Source organism: Cygnus atratus, chromosome 13, assembly GCF_013377495.2.
Source record: "Cygnus atratus isolate AKBS03 ecotype Queensland, Australia chromosome 13, CAtr_DNAZoo_HiC_assembly, whole genome shotgun sequence".
Taxonomy (NCBI): domain Eukaryota; kingdom Metazoa; phylum Chordata; class Aves; order Anseriformes; family Anatidae; genus Cygnus; species Cygnus atratus.
The window spans coordinates 11,090,192-11,114,975 of NC_066374.1; the positions used below are offsets into that span (position 1 = coordinate 11,090,192).

General features: G+C 41.7%; 2 protein-coding genes across 3 annotated transcripts; both read right to left on the reverse strand.

Annotated features, from left to right (window-relative positions):
- Positions 1-2,031: 2,031 nt before the first annotated feature.
- Positions 2,032-19,072, reverse strand: CENPI (centromere protein I). Of its 2 annotated transcripts, XM_035541909.2 has the most exons (21): positions 18,974-19,072; positions 17,181-17,499; positions 16,761-16,898; positions 15,693-15,811; positions 14,969-15,076; positions 13,694-13,742; positions 13,337-13,383; positions 12,503-12,592; positions 12,007-12,135; positions 11,343-11,507; positions 10,954-11,074; positions 10,656-10,747; positions 10,215-10,332; positions 10,052-10,116; positions 9,477-9,574; positions 8,934-9,069; positions 7,012-7,136; positions 5,854-5,902; positions 5,477-5,710; positions 3,971-4,012; positions 2,032-3,173 (listed from the first exon to the last, which is right to left on the reverse strand). In XM_035541909.2, the coding sequence occupies exons 2-21, from the start codon at positions 17,368-17,370 to the stop codon at positions 3,042-3,044; spliced, it is 2,247 nt and encodes a 748-aa protein (XP_035397802.1). In that variant the 5' UTR covers positions 17,371-17,499; positions 18,974-19,072; the 3' UTR covers positions 2,032-3,041. The 2 variants fall into 2 exon arrangements, with proteins under 2 accessions (XP_035397802.1, XP_035397803.1); XM_035541910.2 differs by lacking the exon at positions 16,761-16,898.
- A 2,500-nt stretch (positions 19,073-21,572) lies between these two features.
- On the reverse strand, positions 21,573-24,593 carry TMEM35A (transmembrane protein 35A). The gene is made up of 2 exons (XM_035541508.2): positions 24,293-24,593; positions 21,573-22,107 (listed from the first exon to the last, which is right to left on the reverse strand). Exons 1-2 carry the CDS (start codon positions 24,410-24,412, stop codon positions 21,721-21,723), a joined length of 507 nt encoding a protein of 168 aa, XP_035397401.1. The 5' UTR covers positions 24,413-24,593; the 3' UTR covers positions 21,573-21,720.
- Between the last annotated feature and the right edge of the window lie 191 nt (positions 24,594-24,784).

A 24,784-nucleotide genomic window follows, 5' to 3' on the forward strand; every position in this document is an offset into this window, starting at 1 on the left:
GCCATTAGGAAGCAGTGGAGCTAAGCCTGCTTACCTCAGACAAGGCTCTGGCCCTCTGTACTCTGAAACCCTTATCTGGTACCCACTCAGAGATTTTTCTAAAGGGAAAGATCTCCCTTTTTAGAAGCATCTAAGAAGGCTACTAGAAAGTTGAACACGAAGCTTAAACTTTTCGTCCTGCATTCTTCCTATCAAACAGTACCACAAGATGGTTGTTGCTAGTATTCTTTCACGGTGCATACATACAACACGCACCTTACAACAGGCAGAAAAAGGCACTAGAGACAAATCTTCGATTTCTTTTGTCACTTACCAGGAAATTGATAGGGCTTGGCTCTCTCCATTGTAGTCCTCACAGCAGATGCTATGGTCAGCCAAGACTTTGAGTATATGCTTGTAACAGAAAATTGTCTGCAAAATTTACCTTGGTAGATAGACAGTAAAGAAAGAGTGGGGAAAAAAAGAAATAAAGCAGCACTTTTCTCCCTAAAAGGCCCATTCTTCTATGCAAGTGGAATGTTAGCAGACAAAATATCAGATGTCTAGAAAAGAAAAGTCCAGATGTGAAAGAAAAGAATGACCAAGGCATTGAGACGCTAAGTCATCTCAAATGCCAGTAGCACTAGGCCTATCACTGCTACATGGAAAGGATTTTAAACAGCTGTCTTTACTGTGTCTTTACTGACAAAGCTGCCATTAAAGGAAAGTTATTTGCCCTGTTACTTTCTTCTGCACCTCTAAATGTCCATCCTGTGTACTCGAATAACAAAATTGTACACTGTTTAGACTCAAATAAAAAAAATGGTCATGCAACAATAGTCTTTCCTAACATGATTTTGTCATTTCTGAAGCAAACACCAAGCCCAAGGAAAAACTGATCTCAGGGACCAATAACTATACAACATTCAGCATATCATGTAGCATTCTGCTATAAGCATCTTTAAATACATTTACATGCATCACACATTCTTAAGAACCTAGGCACCTTTCACAAAGGAAATGAAGCCTCTGGCACCTTCCAGTCTCACCGGAACACTACAGAGCTCTGCTCCTTCCACAAACTCCTGAGAGCACCCAGGTAACAAGTAGTCTTTCTTCTTGGCTAGATCTAAGTGCTACTTGGAGATGTTCTATTTGTTCCCTTCCTCACTGAATCAGCCTGCCATACACTGACTTAGAACTGTCTCCCAATTTTTCCCAGGGCTCTCAAGCCCTCCAGTCCTATTCCTAAATGGTATCCCAGTTAACAATGCAAAAATACAATTATCTTCAGATGTTGACCAGGCTTCCATGAAGGACAAAGGCAAGGGATGGAGCTGTCTCTAAGAAGTGTAGCACACAGGCCTCCCAGCATAAGTGCTGACACTTCTAATACCTTTCTGAAAAGAAGACTCTAACATAGAAAATTATAAAAAAAACAGCCAAGGACTGCTAACTCTCCTCTTTTACTCAGCTAAGGACTGTAGCTCTCCTCCTTTAATCCTTAGCTGAAACAGGAACATAAAACCCTCCAGGAGTATAACTAACAAGTGACACTACGCTAGGGACTGCCAGACAGTGGTGTTAGGAGGTGAGTGTTGGGAGAAGCACAAACCACCAAGCTGAGCTGGTCCAAAACTACAGTCACAGCTTCTAATGGAGGTAACTAGTTACGTTAGCACCGCCTCTTGAAACATACTGACTTGGAAGAGTTTGCAAACCGTTGAGTTTCCACTATCATGAGAAAGTAATCAGGATTTCTGAAAATACGTTTCTCTTGACAGAAAACTAAGCAAGCAGCACTTACACGAGCTGGAATAGTGCAGCCAGATGAGAAAGGGCAATACTTGATTCTGAGGAGATCTCTTTGCAAGTCTCTTTCTTTCACAGTCCTCAGTAAAAGATTTTCTTATTCTCTGGAGAAAAAAATATATGCACACACACACGTATATAAATCAGATCACCTAGTTGAACTTAAAAAAAATCAATAGGCTACAAAACCTAGAAGCAGTCTGATTTTGAGACAATGAAGAAACCAACACACATCCTTAGTGGCTCTGGAGTCACTCAGGACTGATGTAATTCCTTTACTGGATCAAAGTACAAATTCACAATGCAAAATTCAGTATATTGTCCCACCTGTTGAGCATTTACAACTTCATTTCACAGCTGAGAGACAACGTTCACTCAACTGTTGAAGACCCGTGTTCAGCTTCTCCCCACTTTTACTCAGTGTTAAAACAAAGTGACAGAAGATACACTTTTTAGCAGTTCCTTCAAAATGACACGTTGGAAAATTTTTTACAGAATATAAATTATACATATGTACACATGTAATATACAACATGTACAGAGCTAAAAACAAAAAGGCAAGCCACATATGAACTTATTAATAGAAAATAGGGAACAGGTGGCAACACTGTTCAGATGCTCAAATTATCATAAACCATGAACTGAGCACAAAGTTTTCCAGCTAAATTAAAACAGAATTATAAGCAAAGTTATCAAGAATGTCTCTTCTGGAACCTTAATAATGAAAATGAACTTCAGGAAGATCAGTTTGGCCACCCTGTTAAGAGCCAGTACGTATATGGTACAACAGGGAATGGCGAAGCTTGTAGTCCTTCAGCCCAGTATACATACGGTATCCCTGAAAGGCGGATTAAACTCTTTCTCTTGCTGTCAAGGAAGGCAAAGGAGGTCACGGATCAACGCTAGGTATTTGAAGGAGCAGTGCTTCGTGCAGTTTAAAATGCAGAACGTTTGTTCCTCAATCAAAGCAGATATTCCAACAAAGAAAACCAGGGATGTTACATAGCATATGAGCTCAGCAGCCTCAGACCAAAGAAGGTCAGCAGGGAGACATAGCGATCAATGTTAGTGAACCAAGCCAGCCTAAGCATTCCTTCTGTATCTTCACTTTCCTAACACAGATGCCAGTAAGAAAATGCAGGCAAGGGTAATTGCTCTGTTTCTTTCCACTGAGGAAGGATTAGTGACACAGTCCATTATAATCTGCTTTCCTGTTCCAGAAGATAAAAAGGCTCCAATGAGTCCCAGAGTTACATTTCCACATTCCCTGCTTTATTTTGAGAGGCCTGGGAAACACGATTGATGCTGCTTTCAACAAAGAGCTTCAGGCCTTTTAAACCTTGTGCATAGAGATACTCCAGATACCAGTTCCACTTCTTTCCCTGCAAAAAGAAGGAACAATCAGATGTGCAAGGCATAGCTTTGTCTTTCTTGAACCAATCTGAAAAGGTCTCCAAATATCACCTGCCACATTTTGACAACAACCATCCTAGTCCACACATACCCACAGGTATACAGGGGTCCCACCGTTCTGTACCCAGACACCCAAACTTTTCACTTATGTATTACATGTTCTTAGCTTGACAAATCATGATAAATATGACAAATCGTGATCTTTTTTAGTACTGAAGAGATTCATAAATCCTAATTCTAAGAGAACAAAGTCTGTTGGATCAACAAAGACATCAAAGATCAAATGAACATGGATATTGAAGTCTTCCTTCCAACACTGAGTGATTCTTCCATATCAGGCTTCATGTACACTTTGATACAGGAAAGGGAATAAAATGCCACAGCAATTGCTCAGGGGAGGACCCCTGTTCAAAGCTGTAAAAAAAGCTACACATTCACCTCAGAAATTTAATATTAAATTCATTGATAATAGGAATTCTGCTTTGAGTACACCAAAACTTTTTTTTTCTGTAGTCTGCACAGAAAACAGACTTGTCCTGATACTGCACTGACTCCTGGAGGAAATATATAAAAAATCTCAGATCACTAACCACAGTTGGCTACATACATACTTTCTCAAATGTTGATGTGCTCATGTTTGGCCCTGTTGAAAGACAGAACCTAAGTAGAGCTGGAATTTTCAAAATTTTTATGGGTGAATACTACCACCTCATTCTGCTCTTGTCTACCAAAAATTGCCTGTTTTCACTGAAACAAGAAATCTTACCTTAATTAAACTGAAGTTGAAGGTGTTATCATCTGGACAGGCCTTAATGAGAGGAAATAAAAACAACGTCAAGTCAGATAAAAAAAAAAAAGTACATCGAGTACTGAGCCTCTGCTTAGTTCCCTCCTAAACCAGGAATTGTAGGTTTTCGCAAAGAAATTCAAAGATATTTAATCATATTTCAGAACGAGCTTCCAGCATTATACTTGGCCAAAAAACAAATGGCAAGACAAGGGGGAGACAGCCTTGCCCTGTGCTGCAACATTACTGGATAGCAACAGAGAATATGTATAGATACCCTTAGCAACTGTATCTCCACAGAGTAAAAGCCATCTCTTCAAAACATTAGACAGATAATTCCCAACAATGAGACAGAGCACGACCAGAGAACATACTGACATTTAGTTTACTGCTCATGTTCTCATAGTGTGCTGCAGAGCAGTGCCCTCTGGCGCTCAGCAATGAAGCGTTCAAGAGAAGATGGAACTGCAGGTAAATATTTTCTCTTGTCTTAATATACATCAGTGGTAGCTATTAAGCAAAATCTCTTTCTTGGTGCTGCAGTGGGAAGAATGCAAGAAATCTCCAGGCTTTTTTTGAAACTTACAAAAGCTACAAGGCAGTATCAGGAAGCTATCAGGAAGCATCAGAACAAAAAGGACCTAGACAAAAGATGTGAAAAACTAATTCTGCCCTAACAGCAGAAGGACCAAAGAAACGTTGTATTTAACAAAAATAAAATAGTTTCTTCTGGCAAAGGCAAAACTTGAGTTTAAGTAAGCAGTTACAAAGTACCTAGATTCGAGACACTAAGCACATAAGCCAAGGCAGATTTGTAAGCGTTCCTAACCAGCATTCTTTCACCTTTCACATCAGATTTCCTAGGTTTCATTCCAAGAGCATCCTTGCTGTCTGCCAGCAATCCTTGTAACAAAATGGCAGCTTTGTGCACCTCTTGGATAGCCTACAAAAGCTAATTTTCTCAGAGCAGTATGCACATCTTGAACAGTAACAATTCTGGTAAGCTGCTCCCTCCACTGTTCAGTAGCTGCACCAAACACCAGAGCACTTGGAATTCAACTACTAGCAGAACTCATTGGACAATACAATACACCCTGTTATCCTACTTCTGTACTTGAAATAGCTACTTGTATTTCTTTTTAATAAGTAATTCTCAAAATGTATTCTGCTAAAAGTTCTGCTATGGGCACCTGAATACAACTTAACTATGCATTTCTTCCTGTGCAGAAGTTTAAAAGTTTAGGTCATGCGCTGTATTCTGTAAGGCAGAACGGACTATTGGAAGCTTTTACTGAATTAGCTAAATAATGAGAAAATCGACTATTTTAGTTCTATCCTCAAAATAATAAGCACAAATTCACATCTAGAACTGCTTTACTCAGACACTGAGTAGACTTTACTCACTGAGAGACACTTCCCTAGAGAAACTGTCAATACAGAACATCTGGTGCTGCCAAAGGCCCGGGTATTAGCCTACACCATTACCTGCTGCAGGAAGAGGACAGCATAGCCCATCATAGCTGGGTGGAAGACAATGTTAAAGCTGTTTTTGAATTCCTGCACTCCAGTTTTCTTCAGCAATTCATCATCCAGACGAACACCCTGAGGATGATCATCCTTCTGGAACGCACTGGATGTCCACAGACAACCCACCATAGCTATTATGTACTGGTTGTATTCTTGGTATGTCTGGCTACTGAATTTGAATTGCTGCGTTTTCTGAGGGACAAGAAAATAAAAATCAATAAATAGCATCTTCGAAGCCGTTGTGTTCTTTCCAGTCCTTAAGAGTGCTATCAAAACACCTTCCCTCCATTCAACCCAGTTCCTTACTAAGGCCCATTCTAGCACACAGCAGATACCTTTTTATTCAGCTCATTTTCTTTTGCAGCTACCAAGTTGGCTCGATACCTCAAAAAACAAACAAAAGAGAAAGTTAGACGTCTGAAAATTTTACGACCTACCAGTGCTGACAAACACTGGAAGAATGTTTACACAGGATATTATGAAAACTTTTCTTCTCAACAAGAGAGACCATCAAACTTTCCTCTACTTTTAAAAAGAAAGGCAGGAAAATGAATTCAAGGGGACTTAATCACTTGACATGTTTTTGCTGGGGAAGGGTGGATGAATCTGATAAGATTCATGTCTTGGAAAAGCACATGACCAGCTTACCTGGTACAGTAACCTTCATAAAGGGTATATGCAAGAATTAGCATACAGGGTTGAAATCAGCAGAAAAGTGCCATATATCTTTAAGAAGGGAGACTTTCATTCACTAAGCAGAGAAACGGAAGTCACTGGAAGTAACGCAACTTGACAGTCGTTCCATATAATAAGCACTAGCTCCTCTCATTTCCCAGGGACCATCTTGTCATGTTAATTACCCTGCAGACTCCTTAGAGGAGAGCCACATGGAGAGCCCTACGCCAGCTGTCAGCAATTGGCTACTCTTCTTCTCAGATGCAGCCACTGGAACTAACAAGGCCAAGAACAGCAGACATGTTGGTGGATCCTGCTGAGAGCTAACCAGTGCTGTCTTTGGACCTGCAGGCAGCACAAGGCAGTCCCAAATTCCCACAGGGTTGGGGGGTGGCAGAAGTGCTTCCTACTCAGCACATTACAGAATTTGCAAGGAAAAGCTTAAGTCTGGTGGTCAGAGCACAAGACTGAGAAGTTTAATGGTTAACTACGAAAGATTCCAGCTCTTTGTTGCTAGGTGACTTAAATTCTCTCAAAATATGCAAACTCCTTCATTCACCTACCAAAGATATGGAAATAACAAAAGGAAAGAGGTCAGAATCTTGCCATTTGGAATAACAGAGTGGAAAAAAGAATATGAACTACAGCTATAAAATACTGTATCAAGAACACTTGGCACAGCTGGAACATTTCACCTTTGCCTTATACAGTAAGAGAAAGCATAGATCTCAAATTCAGGTTTTACAAAGTAATTTCATTTCCAAAAGATCAAAACAGAAGACGAGAGGATTCCCTACAACCCACACCATTTGTAGTACCTGTACATAATGTAGCAGAGCTGATTCAAGCTGACAGAATCCATGCTAAGCAAGGCTGGGTAGAAAACTCCAGCAGGAGGCATTATCAACAGAGGCAGATTGTACTTCAGATACATGTCACACACCTGCAAAAACGAAGCAAATCTAGGAATATTATTACTGCTATTCACAAACCCCCAAACACTTAAGAGCAAAAGAGTGTGATACTACATTCCAGCCAGTTCTATCAACTTCATCTAGGAGCTAAGACCAGGGTGAAGCAATTCTATTTGTTTCCTTCTCAGTACAAGACATTCATCAGCTCACATCCCAGTATATTTCAACAGTTATGGGTATACCATTATGTTGCTACTTGCTTACTTTTTGGGTCAAATTTATCCAGATCCTGCCCTTTTTTTTTTTTTGTGAACTCTGATTTTTTTTTTTTTTTGGATTATTCCTAAGTATGCAGCTCAGCTTACACTTGATCAGACCTTGTTCCTATCCTAAGTTTGCTGATAATAGCAAGCCAATTGGGAAATTCATTCTTTCTTTTTGACCTTGCTGGAATTTCATGACCACATGATAAAGCTTTGCTCTAAGAAAAGATGATATGGACATAAAACACAACTTTATTATCAGGCTAATTTAGAATTTAAGGTTGAGCTTCAAGTAAAAAAGGCATTTTAAAATTTCTGCAGATTTAATAAGATCTTCAGCTAAAATGACAGTCTTAAAGTATGGATAAATAATAGAAAGCAAGATTGCTGTAACTTTGCACATTACTGTCCTCTATTGCTTAGCCACATTAATATTCCCAAGCATAGGCTGTTACACTTCTCTTCAGGAAGATATGCATTGTTCTCAGAAGATTAGTGTGCTAAGATGCCTATCTTGTAACTACAACTCAGATCATAGGCAATTAAGCTGTGACAGCCCAACAGCCAGAAAACAGATACTACTTAAATTTTATTCAATTAGGCACAATTGTTTTAAGGTTCCTCTGCTCCAATATCATAACAAATGTTTCACCAAAAATTATTTGTGAGGCCTTCACATTTCCTCTTGTCCTTGGTACAGCAAATACCACATAAGGTATAGGTAGATATCTGTATGTAATTGAGTTACTGGTATTTTCAGACATTTAGACTCTTTACTTCATATCTCAGCTGCATGGTTTTAGAAATCTCTGTACAATAGAAGAGTTCTGAATACATAAGCAAAGTGTAAATAAAAACATCTTAGTTGTGTGCTAGAACACCAATAACCTAAGGGTAGATGATTCTTGGTATATTCCCATAAAATGATCATTTACTTATTTTAAACACACTATCTTATGCAAATGTTGTTGCCTGTTAGTTTTGTGCATTTTTAATGGACATTTTAGTTACAAGTAGTTCCCAGCACTATCACTGCTTTGTTAACGCTTCATAATTTCATCCAAATTGTAGGAGCAGCATGGCTAGAGTTCACAGTGCAGTAAACACATCTACAGAGTTGATTTAGGGAAACTAGAGAGTAGGCTTATGCCTATTTGACAGTGCTTTATCTATAGGATAAACTGGGGAAAAAAATACTGATTTTTTTAAAGGGACAGGGAACAAGTCAGGATACATTGTCTGAAATTGAACTAAGCATTCTTTTCTATAATTAGTATTAAAAAAGCATCATCTGTTATGTTATGCCATATTTTTACTTCTCCATGCGCAATGCAACTCTGACTTGATTAAGAGCAAGCACTCACTGGTAACATATTTATTTCTGCCTAGGGATGCAACAGCAGTGGCTATCACTTGTAGATCTAGCAGATATTTGGAACATTCTGGCATTTAATCACAAAGTTCTGTAAACTATAACAAGGTGATTCCATACTATAGCTGAAAAAAATGCAGTCGACCTCACGGAAATGGGATTTTGAAAGCCAAAACAAATGGAATACGTACGATTTCATAGAAGTCCAGGATGAAGTACAACAAGAAGGTGCAATTGCTTTCTAAACGCAATGCAACAGTAGAGATCCATCCAACAAAGTGGATTAGTTCAGCCATCCCATTCACTAGTCCAGAAAGGGTGGTATTCCTGCAGTAACAGACAGACACAACATTAGTGCACACACCTCTTCAAAAATGCTAAAGAGGAAACATGGTAAAAAAGAAACTAGAAGTTATCCTTCTGCCCCACCACCCTCAAGCATTCAGCAACATGCATTTGGTCTTGAATATATCCAGTAATACATTGTTACCAACATTATTACAAACAGGACCCAGCTGTCAGTGTTACAAGAATCTTGACTTTGGACTTTTCAGTGTCAATAGAAATATTTTTAGATCAAGAGTGAAGAGCAGGATTGACAAGGTAGCTTGCAATATAGCAGAAACATTACGGCATTACTGACTGGTCTTCATGGTAGGTAAACAGGCGTATCTAAATACACTTGTGAACAGTGTACAAAACACCATATTACATTCAATTTTGGACAAACTTACAGAGAACGGAATTGATTGTCAGACCCTGAATCCAGCCAAACCACATGCCAGTTTAGCCAGTTCTGCAACAGCTCTTTCAAACACTCAAGAACACTGCACTGTAAAAGTCAAAAAGAAAACAGGTTGTTGACGATTTACGTAAGTGAATGATACTAAACAAAAAATGCCATGAGAATTGAAGCATACAAGGAAACATATGAAGAGGACCACAAAGAACAGTTAGATAATTGCATTATCCCCTTAGACCAAATGTATACATTACATATTTTTTGATAGAGAATGCAAGCTTCAAATAGTGACTTAAAATTGCAATAAAAAACAACTATTGTCTTGTGTACTATTACATAGTTCTTTTTAAATCCAGTGCCTCTGCTTAATTTCAGTCAAAAAAGAAAATATCTTGAAGGCACTCAAATTCCCCAAGAAGTTACATCATAAATTCGTATCTTACCTTCACTTCAGCACAGACTCCCCCAAAAGAAGTCCCCTGTACAACCCCTCAGATTGTTGTATCTTACAAGTGCAAATAACAGTACCAACTAGAAGTAAACAGCTGCTGTACTCACTTAAATTACCTTAAAATAAAGTGAGGATGTGAAAAAGAGCTGTGCCAGGGGATCACAGATATGTGATTTCATTTCTGAAATAAACAAGAAAGCAGCATGATATCTGAGCACAAATTATTTCCCCCAAGACCAGACACTGCCCAACTTTACCCAAAGAATCTGCAACCCATACCAGAGAAGCTGCTGAGGGGGATCCAACTCACGATTCTGAGGATTTGTGATCGGCAGCAGAAGCCATCCCAGAGAGGAAGGCTCCTACACAGGAACTCCTCACAAGAAGAAAATCCTTCCTGTAGAGCAGAAGGTGAACATTCAAAAATTCATCTCACGTGCCTGAACTTTGCCATGCTCAATTCACCCTGGAAAAGGAAGAGGCTTACACCTGCTTCCTGACATGCAATTCTCCAGGACACTCAAATTTTCATTCCTGCAGAAACCAGGGCCATGTCCAGAATATTGACTCACTACTGAAAAATGTATTTTTATTATTCTTTTATTATTCCATTTGAGACACCGCAATTTTTAAGAGATACTACAGGAAACATGTAAGTCCCAAATGCACTTTACAGGAAGAATTCATGAAATCTTTGGTTTCCACAAAATAGGCACTCACCTGCAAGAAACACTCTGCCTTGTAGATAATTTCCAGGAAGTCCTTGAATTCTTGTTCATATTGGTTATTCTCAACCACACACCAGGTACACCCTAAACAGGAGAGAAGACTGAACATTTGAACACAAGTACAGCAAGAATAAGCACAATTAGAAGCAAAATTCAACTCTTCTCCAGTATTTCTTTTAATGCTATATGATTACCACTATAAATCTAAATAATAAAGTGCCATTACTGAATGGTGAAAAGTTCAGTCTTCACCTCCATACCATGCTATGGTGGTTATGTTAAGTTCCTACCTTCCTGAAGAGTCTGTCCCATCCAATAGTAGAGCCTCAGGTAAATAGATTCATCTTTGATGCAATTCATGTAGTGAAGCAATAACGGGTTTGCTAACACTGAACCCATCTGGGAAGGAAACTGCAAGAAAAAAAAAAAAAGAAAAACAGTTATTCTGTGTTTAAGTCTAAAAAGTGCTAGAGAACCTCATGCTATCAGAATTGTCCAACCCTTTTACTGGTAATGAGAACATCTCCAGGACTCACACTCATCGCCCTCAGGTAGGACTAGACGCTTTGTCAGAATTAGGTAACCCACGTGCTATTCACATATAAACAGGGTGTAGACAAAAATCATTTGATCTCTCCAAATCCTTCAGCGAGCTTGCTGAGACCTTCCTGCCACTCACCTCTAAACAATGGATATTTTCTAGGAGCTGGGTAAAGGTCTGCAGCTGCTCCACTGGAAAAGATGCATTTGTACTGTACAGATCAACACAGTTCTTTTCCCTGTTCCCTACTAAATTTTGTGCGTTGGCACTGCTTACAGGTACAATCAACTGGGTATTCCATTTCTGTAGAAAAGAAACACAAACGAACAGCAGTGACTCAGTTTCCAGTGCAAACAAGTACACTTGTGACCAACATTCCCATAAAGACTCCACTTTGAACAAAAAAGGCATCTAGGCTTTCATTACAATGGGAACGCTGTTTCCATAGAGCTATCCCATCCTTCCCAGTGCTGAAGTAAAGCCCAGCTCTCATTACTTGCCGTTAATCAACATGCAAATAGCTGTTTGGCACCTTCTGGCACCAGGGAAGGTTTAGGTTGGATATTGGAAAAACATTTATTCACTGAAAGGGTTATGAAGAATCGGAACAGGCTGCCCAGGGAAGTGGCTGACTCACCATCCCTGAAGGTATTTAAAAGACATGCAAATACGGCGGTGCTGAGGGACATGGTTTAGTGGTAGAACTTGGCAGCACTAGTTAATGGTTAGACTTGATGATCTTAGAGGTCTTTTCCAACCTACATGATTTTATGATTCTAGAGCCTTGAGGCCCATAACCTACTCTTTTTCGTGATTGAGGTTGAGTTGTGCCTAAACACAGTGCTTGGGACACTGGAGAATTTGCCTGGTTTCTTCGCCTTACAGTGTTGATTGCCGCTTTCCATGGAGCCTCTGAATTCCTGAAGTAAGTCTGTAAACATAAATCAGGCATGTACGCAAGAAGCCAAACCAGGATAAAGTGACAGAAAGACCAGTTTCTATTCCAGTAAATATCAGTGATGTGTGTGAAAACAGTTAAAACCAGCAAGCACATCAACAGGAGGATATAGGTAATCCTCATAAGGATAAAGGAAGATCGTTCCATTCCAAATCATCTCAGAGTGATGAAGAGAAAAAAATGCAAGGCAAGGAATCCTCATCTAAACCTGATTTTACTCAGTGAAAAGAGGCAGTAGAATTCATCTTCACCACTTAATCATGCTATTGTTTAAACAGAAAGCTCATCACAAATACTGTCATAAATAACAGTTCCAAGTAGATTAAATCTAACTCCTTACCTTTGTCTTCCCAGGAAGGGTTATGGACACGAGCTCAGGACAGAAGAGCTTGTAAAGTGATAGCAGAGCCTGCAAATGAGGCTGCATTCCCTGTCAAACAACAGAACAAGTAACAACATGTATGGTATGTTTTTAATATAAATATTGAAGACTATATTCATAAAGGAAAAGAAAGGGATTACTAAAAGCTTTCAGAAGTACATGTCAGTAAGTAACCAGAGATGCACAACGAGCAAAAGAGAAATTGTCAAGAACAGCACAGGGAGGGGTTTGAAGAAAGAACTTTCTGCAATCATAACTCTAATAAAAAGAAATTTAACAATCAAAACCATTAAAAATACAGTTCTCCGCTGACTAAATGCTCCAAAAAATGTGTTACTCTAACTACATAGCTCCATCTATATTTCTCTAGCAACTTAGAACTTACTACTAGTGATTATATTTTTTTCCTTACAGAAAAGGCAGCAGGATTCTATACAATTTTTTTTATTTCCCAGTTATTTTCAATACTGCTTGAAAAAGGAAGAGTAAAATTAAAGAAAGTAATAGAAAAATTAAAAGAAGCTGCTCTTCACTTCAGAGATTTCACCATATCTATCTATAAAACACAAAGGTGTTTTTTTTTCATGTCATTGCATGTGCTCACAAATTGACACATGAGAATTCAAGATGCACATGCAAGATATACCAGCTCAGATGTTACGAAGACTACAACCTACATTTCCAAGTCTAACCCCATCCTGAGCTGCTAGCCTCTCCTCCATCTTGTAAGAACACTTGCAAGCTGCAACATTAACCACTGTTCAAACTCTACAAAATTAGAAATGAACTTGCCGTTTTTGCTTGGAGGTCAAGCAGTCTCCTGACTCGAAAAGGCTTGACTGGAAAAACAGTTAAGAACATCATGAGTTTAAAAAACACGTTACTTAACATTCAAGAGAAAATGAAATATCACTTATCGTAGGAAGTCATGACAAAACAAGCAGAAACAATTAGTCTTATTTCTGTGCTAATACGGGTTTCTGATTCAGAGCTTATTACACAAATCCGACTGAACTGCCACCTAGGCTTCCTCGCCTTAAAAGCACCGTATTGCCTAGTCATTGTATCAGCTTCCTTGGAAGAAATGGCAGCACCACGCAACAGAAGAATCAAAAGGCTATTTTAACTCATACAATTGGATAGACCTACCATTTTCTTTCCTGGTCAGCAGGTAGAGCAGGTGGCAGACATACGGGCACTACAAAGAAAAAGCAGCAGTGAGCTACCCTGCCGATGCAGACTGCTAACTACGATACACCAAAAGCGACACCCTCCCAGAAAGGCTTCACAAGCTGATGTTGCTTCGTTCAGTTGGCTGCCTCAAGTCATCATGGCATCCCCACTGGGGCAGAGCATACCGTACTTCTCGTAGCAAGCAGCCTGTTTTCACATGTCACTTACATCAATTTTAATTAGATATATTATCTACATTACAAGCTGTCCTTATAGTAATAAAGCTATTCGATGAGCTTTGGTCTTGTTTTGGGAAACGTGATCTAGATATTTCAGAGATCGGCAGTGAAAGGGCAATAACATTTTCCAAAGCAAAGATACCCTTGAATCAAAATACTTTATTAGAGCTTCTAAGTACAGATGAGGCTGCAAGGGTCTTAAATTGGGTTCAGCTGCATTTTCCAATTGGCCCATCATGCCTGAATACACTATAGAACTTAAATCCAGTTTTATGGAAAAAGATTATAACTAATGTTAAACCATCCAAAACTTTGCAGGAAACATAGCTCAGACCTTTGGGAGTTTGTGTCTTAACTACAAAATATTCTGAACTGAAAGAATATCAACAATTTCATACCTATCGAACATGACTGCCAAGCGGATCTTAATCTGAATTGAATCTAACCATTTCAACATTCCAGCGCCCAGATTTTACAGATATCATATAGCACAAAACTCCCGAATGTTTGCTCTCTTTTAAGCTACATTTTAAAGGAATTAAGTAGAACAGGATTTTGAGTTTTTAATCATTCAATAAACATTGCTCCTAAAGGTGTTTTCTTTTTGCCCAAGGTATGCAAGTCAGTTTCTTCTCAGGGGCAGAGGACTACACCTGCTGACATGTCACATCAAAGGTAATTCCAGGCACTGCAGTGTCACAGCATCTCTTAGGAATTTACATGAAAAATACTGTCTACCTGTTCAGATGTTACAGTGTGTCAATGCCTGGAAACACGTTTAAACAAACAGATCACAGTACTCAAACTAAAATAATCCAACAGTACTTCCTCATTTCCGAATCTGAATTATCCAGCAATCTTAGAACACAAAAAGAAAAAAGGAAAATAATTCCATCATAAAATCGTCTCTAATATACAGCTATCTCAGACTAATTTTAGCATTAATACACACACTACTAATGAACATTTAGGCTTATTTTGTGAATTCTGTATATTCTTCACCTCTCCTTACCAACTTGTCATCATGAAGGAAGGAAAAGAAGAAGCCATAAAGGGCATGAAGTTGTTCCTTGCGATCAATGAAGTCAAACATTGTGATCAGCCATCTTAGAAAAAGCAGCTGCAGACAGAAAAAAAGTCATCTTACATCAAGTAACAGACAAAACCAAGACAGAGCAGTCACTAGCCAGCTTAAGAGACATCATCGTTAAAGGACACTCAAAGGCAACCACATAGCTACAAGATAAGCTTGAGAAGAGCTCCAACTTCCATGCCGTAAGAGAAAAAGCAGCTCTGTTCCAAACACACGCTAACCCCAAAATATGATGTAAACTTTTCAGTCATCTACATGAAGACCAAAAAGACCATTTCACTAATCTTAAATCATGATGCCATGGCCAAGGCACACAGAACTTAGGTGATAACCTAGCTGAGGTGGGTGAATAATGCCTCACACAGCTCAAGTAATTCACAGAAATGAATTCCTTAGGAGAGGTTTCTCCACCAGAGAACCTGCCTGTTCTGTAACTGTGCAAACTCCCACTCACAATCCTGAGGTGTTCCTCAGCTTCCACTGCCTTGTCATGTACAGGTGTCTCTGCCAGTCTTTCTAAAAAGCAGCAGCTTAAGCAAGAACCTCATACGTCAAAACCCCAGGTTTTCTGCTTCCTCCACATAACCTGTCCTCATCATTCCCGTGCCGAAGCAGTAACTACTGCCAACATTTATGAAGTTACCTGGACGTTGCCTGTGCATTTGCTGACGCAGAGCCAAGATACAGATGAAACAACAGAAGTTTCTGGTATTACTGAGGCTGGAACTAGGCTCTTCAGTAAACGAGTATTCACTGTATCAGCTGGAAAACAAACATTTTAAAATTGGATGCTGCTCACAAACCAGGTTCTTTGACACGGTTTTGCAGTTCAGGTTAAAATTCCCTCTGGACAAGATTATTCAGAGCTTTATTGCTTACAGGAACAGCGCACAAGAAACCAGTAGGGACTTATCTATGCCTCTAAAAAATATGAGAAATATTTCTTTCCAGGTTGAAGAAAATGGCATATGTATTTTTCCAGTACTGAAATAGCCTTTAGATTCTTGGCAAGACAACCAAAAGTAACACAAATTTGTGGTAATATTAACAACCAATTACTTCACCAAAAGAGCATGTGATTGTCAGCCAAATATTGGCAGATTAGTGTCTTGGAGACAAGCCAACAAATTTAAACCAAGAAAAGAACTATATTGCTTGCATAGTGGGGAAAGAATCCTGTAAGATCCTCTAATCTAAGAGGAAGTGAAAGGTTTAATTTTTTTTAATTGAATATTTCGTTAGTTTCAAAATTTAAGTGGTGGCCACCATTTCAAAGAAAGCAGCATGAACTGATTGCTAGTATGACACTAATTTTATCAAGTTTCACAATACAACTATGACGGTTTGTTCAATTATTTTGATCCTGGGAAGAAGAAACCTATGCAAATAGTTACAAGAAGGAAAAGATATAATGGTTGCTAAGGACACACTTCAAGCCTTTAAAGATCTGCAATTAAGAACAAAGGAAATAAGCTTTTCAAAAAAGCTTTGTAACAAGCCACAATATTCTTCCCAAGTATCACTCACCTGTAACAAGAACTGAAGTTATTTTTAGCATGAACTCAGTTTACACTGAGCATGCCAGAAAGATTAATTTTATGCTAAATTGCCTAACAATACAGTTGCCATAAACACATTATCTCAAGCAGGTTTGATTAGAGGGCAAGGAGAAGTTCACAGAAGACATGCTAGCAGTATGTAAGCATTTTACCAAGTTTGCCACTGAGTGCCACGGTTAGTAACGTATCAAATACTTCAGGGGGTAACCCTCTTTGCAGGCCAATGCTTTCCACAGTAGACAAATGTTTCTGCAAAACTTCACTCTTTTTCAGTGAAACCCGGTCTTGAACTAGGGGAAAAAAATAGATGACAAACAGTGATGAAACAACTTGTGAACTGATATTGAACTCTTCTAAACTTCTCTGAACTTTTCCTATATATAGTCCATCATGTCGGGTTCTTTACATAGCAATAGAAAGAAGACAAGCTTTCAAGACACTAAGGAGTTACCACAGAGCTCAGATATTAGAAGAGAGAAAACACCAGGTGAAATTTGATTTTTTATTGTTATTTTAAAGAAATTGATGATCCTTTCAAACCTAGGTAGTTAACCTTAAAACTGTCCTCTTACCTTTCTCAAAGAATCTCAAAGCTTGCTCAAGGGAGTTGTGCTCGCTGTCGTCACTTGGAGACTGCTGATTTTGTACAGTTTTTTCAGTATCAATACTCCTTCCTTTTCGCCATGCAGAGAGATCAGTTTGATTACTATCATGAACACGGAGAGGCTGCTTTGAGTGCTTAGAACTCTGTCTTCGCTGCATTTTTTTCAGACTGCCAGCTGAGACTGGAGAATTTCATTCATTTGTCACGTGAGTTCCAGTCCCTCATTACAACGATGGAAGAAAATAGGTCATCCTTCAACTGATGAAGAACATCAGAGAGACAGTCCCCTGCAAAAGAAAAAAATTATTTTTCTGACAAACAGAGTTTAGAGGGATCCTGCATAAGGCAACAGAGTAACTTCACAGCAAGTCATTTAGAGCTGTCTGCCCCTAAAAGATCAGACAATATGTTCAGAAGTTGTACATACAGTTGTGTTATGAATTGAGAAATCCAATTCTCTCTTACGTTAACAAAGGGAAGAAAAAAAATCAAAAGTAAGAACTAAAACCAACTCCTTTCAAAATAAAATTTGTCTGATAAAATTTTACATAGTATTTTGATCCAAATTAACATAACCAGAAAGCCAACAGTATGCAATCAACAGTTTTCTTTGCCGTCTATTTTATTCTTTATCAGTTCTACTACGTGTGCTGTATATGTCAATGTAATCAGTCAACAGGTCACAATTTTCTGTGGGGTAATGCAGAGATTTTACAGGACCATAAAAACACTTTTCTTCCTATTTTACAGGGTTAGATTCCTGTGTAATTTATTTCTACCTAGCAGCTAAGATTTAAAAAATATATATATTTTGGTAAATTTCCAAGTGAAGCACAAGAGTTACCAGTACCGTCAAACTGCCTAGCCCTAGCTGAAATACTATCATGAATAGTGACATTTTCTCTATGTGTTAGAGAAATCAACCTTTTACCCTCAAAACGTGAAATGTTGCCACAAGTTCCTGGGTTTTGCAGAGTGCACGTGCATGCTCCTGAGCTGCTGGATCAATTGCTTTTGCTTCCCAGCTTTCCCGTCACAAGAAAACAGAAGGATTTTCAACTCATGCTCCTCTTCAGCTCTCACTTACTCAAGGCATTAGAACCTTCCCTGTTTTCCTTTAGCTTTGCTTGTCATAAACTTCTGAGACTAGTATAGCAAAACCAAATTTCTGGCTAGCTATGTCAAGATCTCTTCTACAGTACCGTGATACCTTCCGAGATATACACAAGGCGTTCATGTTTACAAATGAAATCTACCAGCTCCAGGAGAGCTGTGTAGCCTCGGTTCAAATGACACCACCAAGGCAATCACAGCTCCCAGAGATGCAGGGAGGTGACGGACACTAACTGAGATGCTTTGAAGCAGTGAAAGCTGCTGGCGGTGGCTTCACCCCAAGTGCCCCGGCACCCTGCTCGCATCCCGAGCCACTGGTCAGGAGGAGGCCTGAGCTACGAGGCGCCAGCTGCCATATGCAGATCCCTCAGACCCCTCAGCACCCTCACAACGCCTTTCCCCTCGCGCAGCAGTTCCGGCAGAGGGGCTGGGCAGGAAGCAGGACGCCGCCAGAGCCCACAACAACCTGAGAGGCCGCAGGGCCTTCCCGCAGCACCCCCCGCCCAGCACCCCCGGGCCCCCGCCGCACCCCGGGAGGCCGGGCCGGGCCCGGGCCCGCTGGGGGAGAAGCGGGCGCAGGCCGCAGGGCCCCGTTGCTATGGCTACAGCCCCCCCGTTGCCATGGCTACAGCCCCCCGCCGCCATTACCTGCCGCCGGCGCCCGCTCCAACCGCCCGCAGTTCAAACCTCCGCGCCGCATCCCGCGCATGCGCGCCGCCGGCTGCGCCCTCCCCTCCGCCTTGTGCCCCCTCCCCTTCCCGGCGGCTCTGAGCATGCGTAGTGGCCCCGCCCGGGCTGCGTGCGCCGCGGGCCGTTGGTGGTGGGCGGGGAGGGAAGGGGCTGAGGGGGCGGGGGGTTGGCTGTGATGGCGGCCGGGCGGTCCCGCTCTTCAGGGCAGCCCCCTGCTGCCTTCCCTCAGCGAGCTGCGGCTGGGGGGGCTGGCACCGGAGGGTCCCTGGTGGCAGCAGTGGGATGAGACCGGCTGGAGGGAAACTGGGGGCTTGGAGATGAAAAAAAAATAAAGTTTATATTAGCCTAATGTGGTGTTATGAAAGGACTAAATTAGTTCCTGCCACCTCATCGCCTCCAGCAAGCAAAGATGAGTGGGGGTTCCAGAAATAGTTTGGTAATGCTGGGGGTCAGCGATGGAGGTCAACCCAATACAGATGTATATCTACGTATAATAATACATAAACATAACGTAATACAGAATTCTTGTATTGGATGCACAATGTAGCTGCCGCTGTGGGCAGTAATCCGTACTGCTGCAATTAAGGAAGGTGGATACGGGGACGTTCTTCAGAATTCACATACAGTCTGCAGCTGAAGTGCTTACAGGGATAATCTTTGCTGCACCGAATATTCTACATTTATTATATGGCATCTATACGACTTCTGGTAAAGAACAGTACAAAAGACAAATGCTTGTTTCCAAAAGTTTACGGAGTTGGAGATGAGATGCACGTGGGAATGGTAGCTGGCCAAAAAGTTGCTACGATACAGTTGTGAGGACTTCGTGCAGGAGAGCATGCAGTCTGGCATGGTTTAGAATTGGTGGTATTTTTATCTGTTTTTGAACTAAAAAGTGATTAACAACTTCAGCGTAGGCATGGCAGAAGAAGTGCCTTTGAGGAAGTAAAGCAAATCGAATATACATTTGGGATGACCTTGAGGTAGTCTCTAAAGACTAGGGATTGTCTAACGAAGATGGCCTGTTGGTAGTTTTCTCTGCCCAGGACAATTAGCCACTTCTTGGGGCTCCAGGAGGATTTTGCAGAATGTATATATTTGGGGCTACATCTTAGCTACATTTTAGCAGAATACTTAAGAAAACTACAGTATCAGAACTGGATATACTGCATGTGAGTATCTATCATCATTTTTTGTAGTGATACAGTACTGACATCTTACTGAGGTTTTAGTATCTTATCTCGTCACCACATTGTACTGAAGCAAAAATTTATCTGAGACTGTTTCGTGAAAATTTTCAAATGCTTGTAGTTATCACTGTGTGGCCTAGTATTGTTCAGATGGCTTCCATCCTACATCACCTTGTCTTTCTCTTCTTTCTCTGAAATTCCTCTAACATGATTCTGCCTGCTTTAGATGCAGTATTTGAGCACAGAAAAAAAATATTTTCAGATGTGTCTCAAAAAAAAGAAATTTGTTTCTATCACAACATTTTTCTCCAAATTTCAAAAGGTTTATTTTCATGAATAATTAAGAAAATAAGGAAAAACTCAAAACAGACAAACATCAAGAAAAACAAACAAAACTCAGAGGTAAAACACGCTTCTCATGACACTTCATATGATTTCAGATATAACACAGGGATTCAGGCTTTTGTGAGAGGACTTCCCCCAGCTCACTGAAGCTGTATGTGAGATGCACCATGAGGTACCTGGACAGGTTCAAACCTTCATCATTAGCAATAACCAATGATTCCATGAATTTGCAGTAGTTGTGAAAAAGGATTTTTTTTTTCTTGAAAGGAAAGAGGTAGTGTGATGCTTTTTGCCAGCAGCAGACAACTATTTTGAAATCTGGGGGTTCATTACCAGACTAAAAACAATTCTTCAGGCAGTTCTGCTTCCCATCCCCTCAGCAGGGATCGTTACTCTCTGCTGAGGGGTAAAGAGATACCATTGCCTCAAGCAAAATGGAAAAAGTTAGCATTAGCAGGCCTTTGTCCCAGTTTTAGAGCCTCTGCACAACTTGTAATCCAGGAAGATGCAAGTAGTGTATCACACGTTTTCCCTGCATAACCAGTCCACAAAACAGACTGGTCACAGAGGCAGCAACAGCTAAGGGACCCCCTCTCTCAAATACAAGTAGTAGTATGCTCAGTAGGGTCCGTTCTTCGCCTGACTACACAAAAGAAAACGTAGATTTGTGGCTGGGGTAGCTCTAGGAGGTGGGCTGCACAAGGTCACTCTGGTGATGTTCTATCCAGCAGCTGTTGCAGAGGCTGAAACACAGCAGAAGTGCATCCAGGCTGGGGTTATACTGCCTTACGGATGTGGGTCTCGTGCTCAGAGACTAATCCCCCCGCTGCAAGAGTGCCGAGCTAACGTGACAAACTGCCCAAGTCTTTGCCCACACTCTGTTTTTGCAGCTCCTGCTGAGGAGACCAGTGCTACTCCAGCCAGGTGCTATCTGCCAAACCATCCTGTTTAAAGCTAGCTCACGTTTTCCTATGTTACAGGGAAGCAGCAAAAGCAAGACTACAGTGTAGACATACCACGTGTCTCTCAGACCCCACATGAAACTTTATTTAGACAGCCAAAAAATATAAATAGTTAAATAAAAACAAAACAACAAAATAAAACACCAAATTCTCTGGGTGCTTTTGGAGAGAGCTGCCTCGAGGGTCCGTATTCCTCAAACGCACTCAACTAGGATACCTTCACTTTGCCTTTCTCAGGAGCCGCCTCATGGATGAGTGGCTGCTCATCCCCATTTACCGACAGGATCCTCTTTTCTGGGGGCTGCTCCTCAGGCTGGCGGGCGATCAGCAGACGACAGGTAAGCAGGATCCCAAAGACTAGGGCGTGGGCGTAACGCTTGAGTGGATCCCCCACTAGCTGGTGGAAGAAGAGCACGGCCAGCACAAGGAGGAGGAGCAGAAAGTTGGCCACGTCTTTGGGGCGACCAGGCACCAGTGTCATGACAATGCCACATGCCACTTCTAGGGCACCAATGCTCTTGCGGAGAAGGATGGAGCTGACTCCCATCTTCTTCAGCATGGGAAGGGCCCGCACGTAGCTTTTGTAGGCTCGTTTCTGAAATCAAGCAGTAATAGCATAGAATACCACGATGCAAGAAGGCAAAGGTTACTTTCACTGAAACCAATAAACGTGCAATATGTCACGAAGATCACTTCAAACATCATAGACCCCTCAGGCATGATACCCAATCTGTACTCCTAAAGCTGCTGTTGGAGGGATATTAACACAACATCAACCTGCAATTCCCCCTTTACAAGCTATCGTCTCCTAGCTGGAAGACAGTTCTGCAACCTAGCACCCATCTTTTGAGCTAGGATCAAGTATACCTTTTCCTCTCTAAAATTAACAATGCAGAACCACATTGTTAAAATAATAATAATAAAAAAAGTTCCTCTCTAAGAGTAGCATGCCCTTTATAATTAAATAACACACCTAGTCCTTGCAAAGCCAAGGCACAGAAGGTAGAAAGTCTCTTTCCATCTCAAAACAATTTAGAATACCCCAGGGTTGATGTGCAGTACAATCATAGCATGGGACAATATATCAAAGCTGAGATTTATCAACCCTACTCCTGTTCTTACATACCTTTATGATCCTTTCTTTCCTCAGAAAAACCAAGTAGACATTTGACATCCTTGCTCTCTGGTTTACACTGGATTTAGAAGCAGTGTAAGTTGCAAGACAGCCTCCTTACACAGCTGCCTCCTTGTTTCAGGGAAGAAAACCTGTCCTTACACACATTCAAGTTCTTGCATTTGAACATTAGGTATAGGTGGGTTTGGGTTTTTTGGTGGTGGTGTTTTTCCTTTTTCAGTCACGTATTTCCTTTTTCTTTTATATTTTAATAAAGCTCCTAGTTACTGGAACGTCTGAAATTATTTCCATCTACACTTGAGCATATTATCTCTGCAGATATTCTTGCCCTTGTGTTCCCTAAGCAAGGAGAGGGAAATGGAAACCGAATCTCACATGTAGAGTCATTCTGCTCTCACAGGCACTAATCAGGTTGCAGACTGACTTCCCATGTAATTCTGGAAACCTGCAATTATGGGCACATGGAACTTTCCCATTTCTCTGTAAATTTTGCTGCTTCCTTCTAAGAAAAGCTGATGACCACAGGTGGTCAAAGAATATAGAGCATTGTCATTTTTGCTACTAAAGACCCCATGACACGTTTACACCAAATATATGCGTTGCAAGGATGCACTTTAGACCTTCAGTGAATAAAAGCTCTCCTCAAAGCAGCAGTTTTAGCCAAATGTGTAAGATACAGCTTTATAAAGAAACATACTAGTAGTGTGTCCTAGAGCACTCTGGTGTTCCAAGTGTTTTAATAGACAAAGTAGCGTGCATGCTTTCCGCTGAATGAAAAAAATCACTGCAAGTTTGGTGTTGGGGGTAGATAACAGAGGTGCTCTGCTTGCTTGGGGCAAGATAACACTTATCGATTGGCAAGATCAAGCTTTCACTCACTGTCTCCATTATGCTACAGCCTACCCCGGTATGCAGCACAGCAAAAGCATAAAAATTTAACGAGCCACGGATGCGGTCCAACATCAGGTATTAAGAATGATGTTGCTGTGCCTCTGCTTTTTTCCATAAAAGATGGAAATTGTTCCTACCTATAGGCCTGAGTCTTGGCAAAGCAGACAGGGAGCATGGAGACGCAAAGTGCAACACAGAGCAAGGATTCTGCAATGCTTCTCAAGTCTCAGTGCTTTTTTCTTTAGCTTACGTAGCAGAAGCTTAAGAGCTTTGTTCTCTGGACATTTTGTCCTCCTCACCTTTCGCACCCGGATTATTTTGCGGCGGTTCTCCCCCGCCAGACCCCCGTGGGCACCGCAACCCAGATGCCGTTTGAGAGCAAGGCAAAGCAGCTGGGCAGGTGCAGCGGCGGGAGAGGACAGAACGTGCTGGAAACTTCCATCCCCGTTCCTTACGGGCCCGAGAACCACAGCAGTAAATAACACGAAGGGAGGGGGGCAGGAGAATCACCAGAGGGGGGCAAGACGCGGCATCCCTCGCTGCCTGCCGCCGGTGGGAGGGAGGAGGACCCCGTTATTCCCTCAGGAGGGAGGAGGACCCCGTTATTCCCTCAGGGGAGGCTGGCTTCCAAGGGGGATAACGGGCGCCTCCACGACAGCTTCTTCCTCCGGCCGAGCCCCCCCAAGCACCTCACAGCGCCGACCCCCGCGGCTGGAGGCTTCTCCCCGCTGCCTCCCCGCCCCGCTGCCCTCACCATCTCGTTGTAGGCGTCCCTGCTGAGGCGCGGGGTCAGCTTGATGGTCCCCATGAAGACGAAGAAGAGCCCCAGGGCCACCGAGAGGGCGACGATGGTGACGGTCCGCGGGGACGCCATCGAGCCGCCGGCAACGCTGCCCCTCAGCGAGGCCTCCTGGCTCCGGCTGCCGGCCCGGGCGGGAGGCAGCGGGTGACCATGGAGGGAGAGGAGGAGGAGGAGGAGGAGGAGGAGGAGGATGAAGGCTGGGGCTGCGGAGGCAGCGCCGGTGACAGCCGGGAGGACGCGGCCCCCTCCGCCCAGCACCGCCGGGTCCTAGCGCCTGCCCGGCCTCAGCCCCCGCAGCAAAGCCTTCCGTCTCTTCCCCCTCCTGTGTGCCCTCTGCTTTGGGCAAAAGCAGGGCCGGGCTTAGCACAGATCCGTCCAGGTGTGATCCTACAAAACCATGCTGGAAAACTGCATCCCCCCGTAACTCCGAGCAGGACGCTCAGA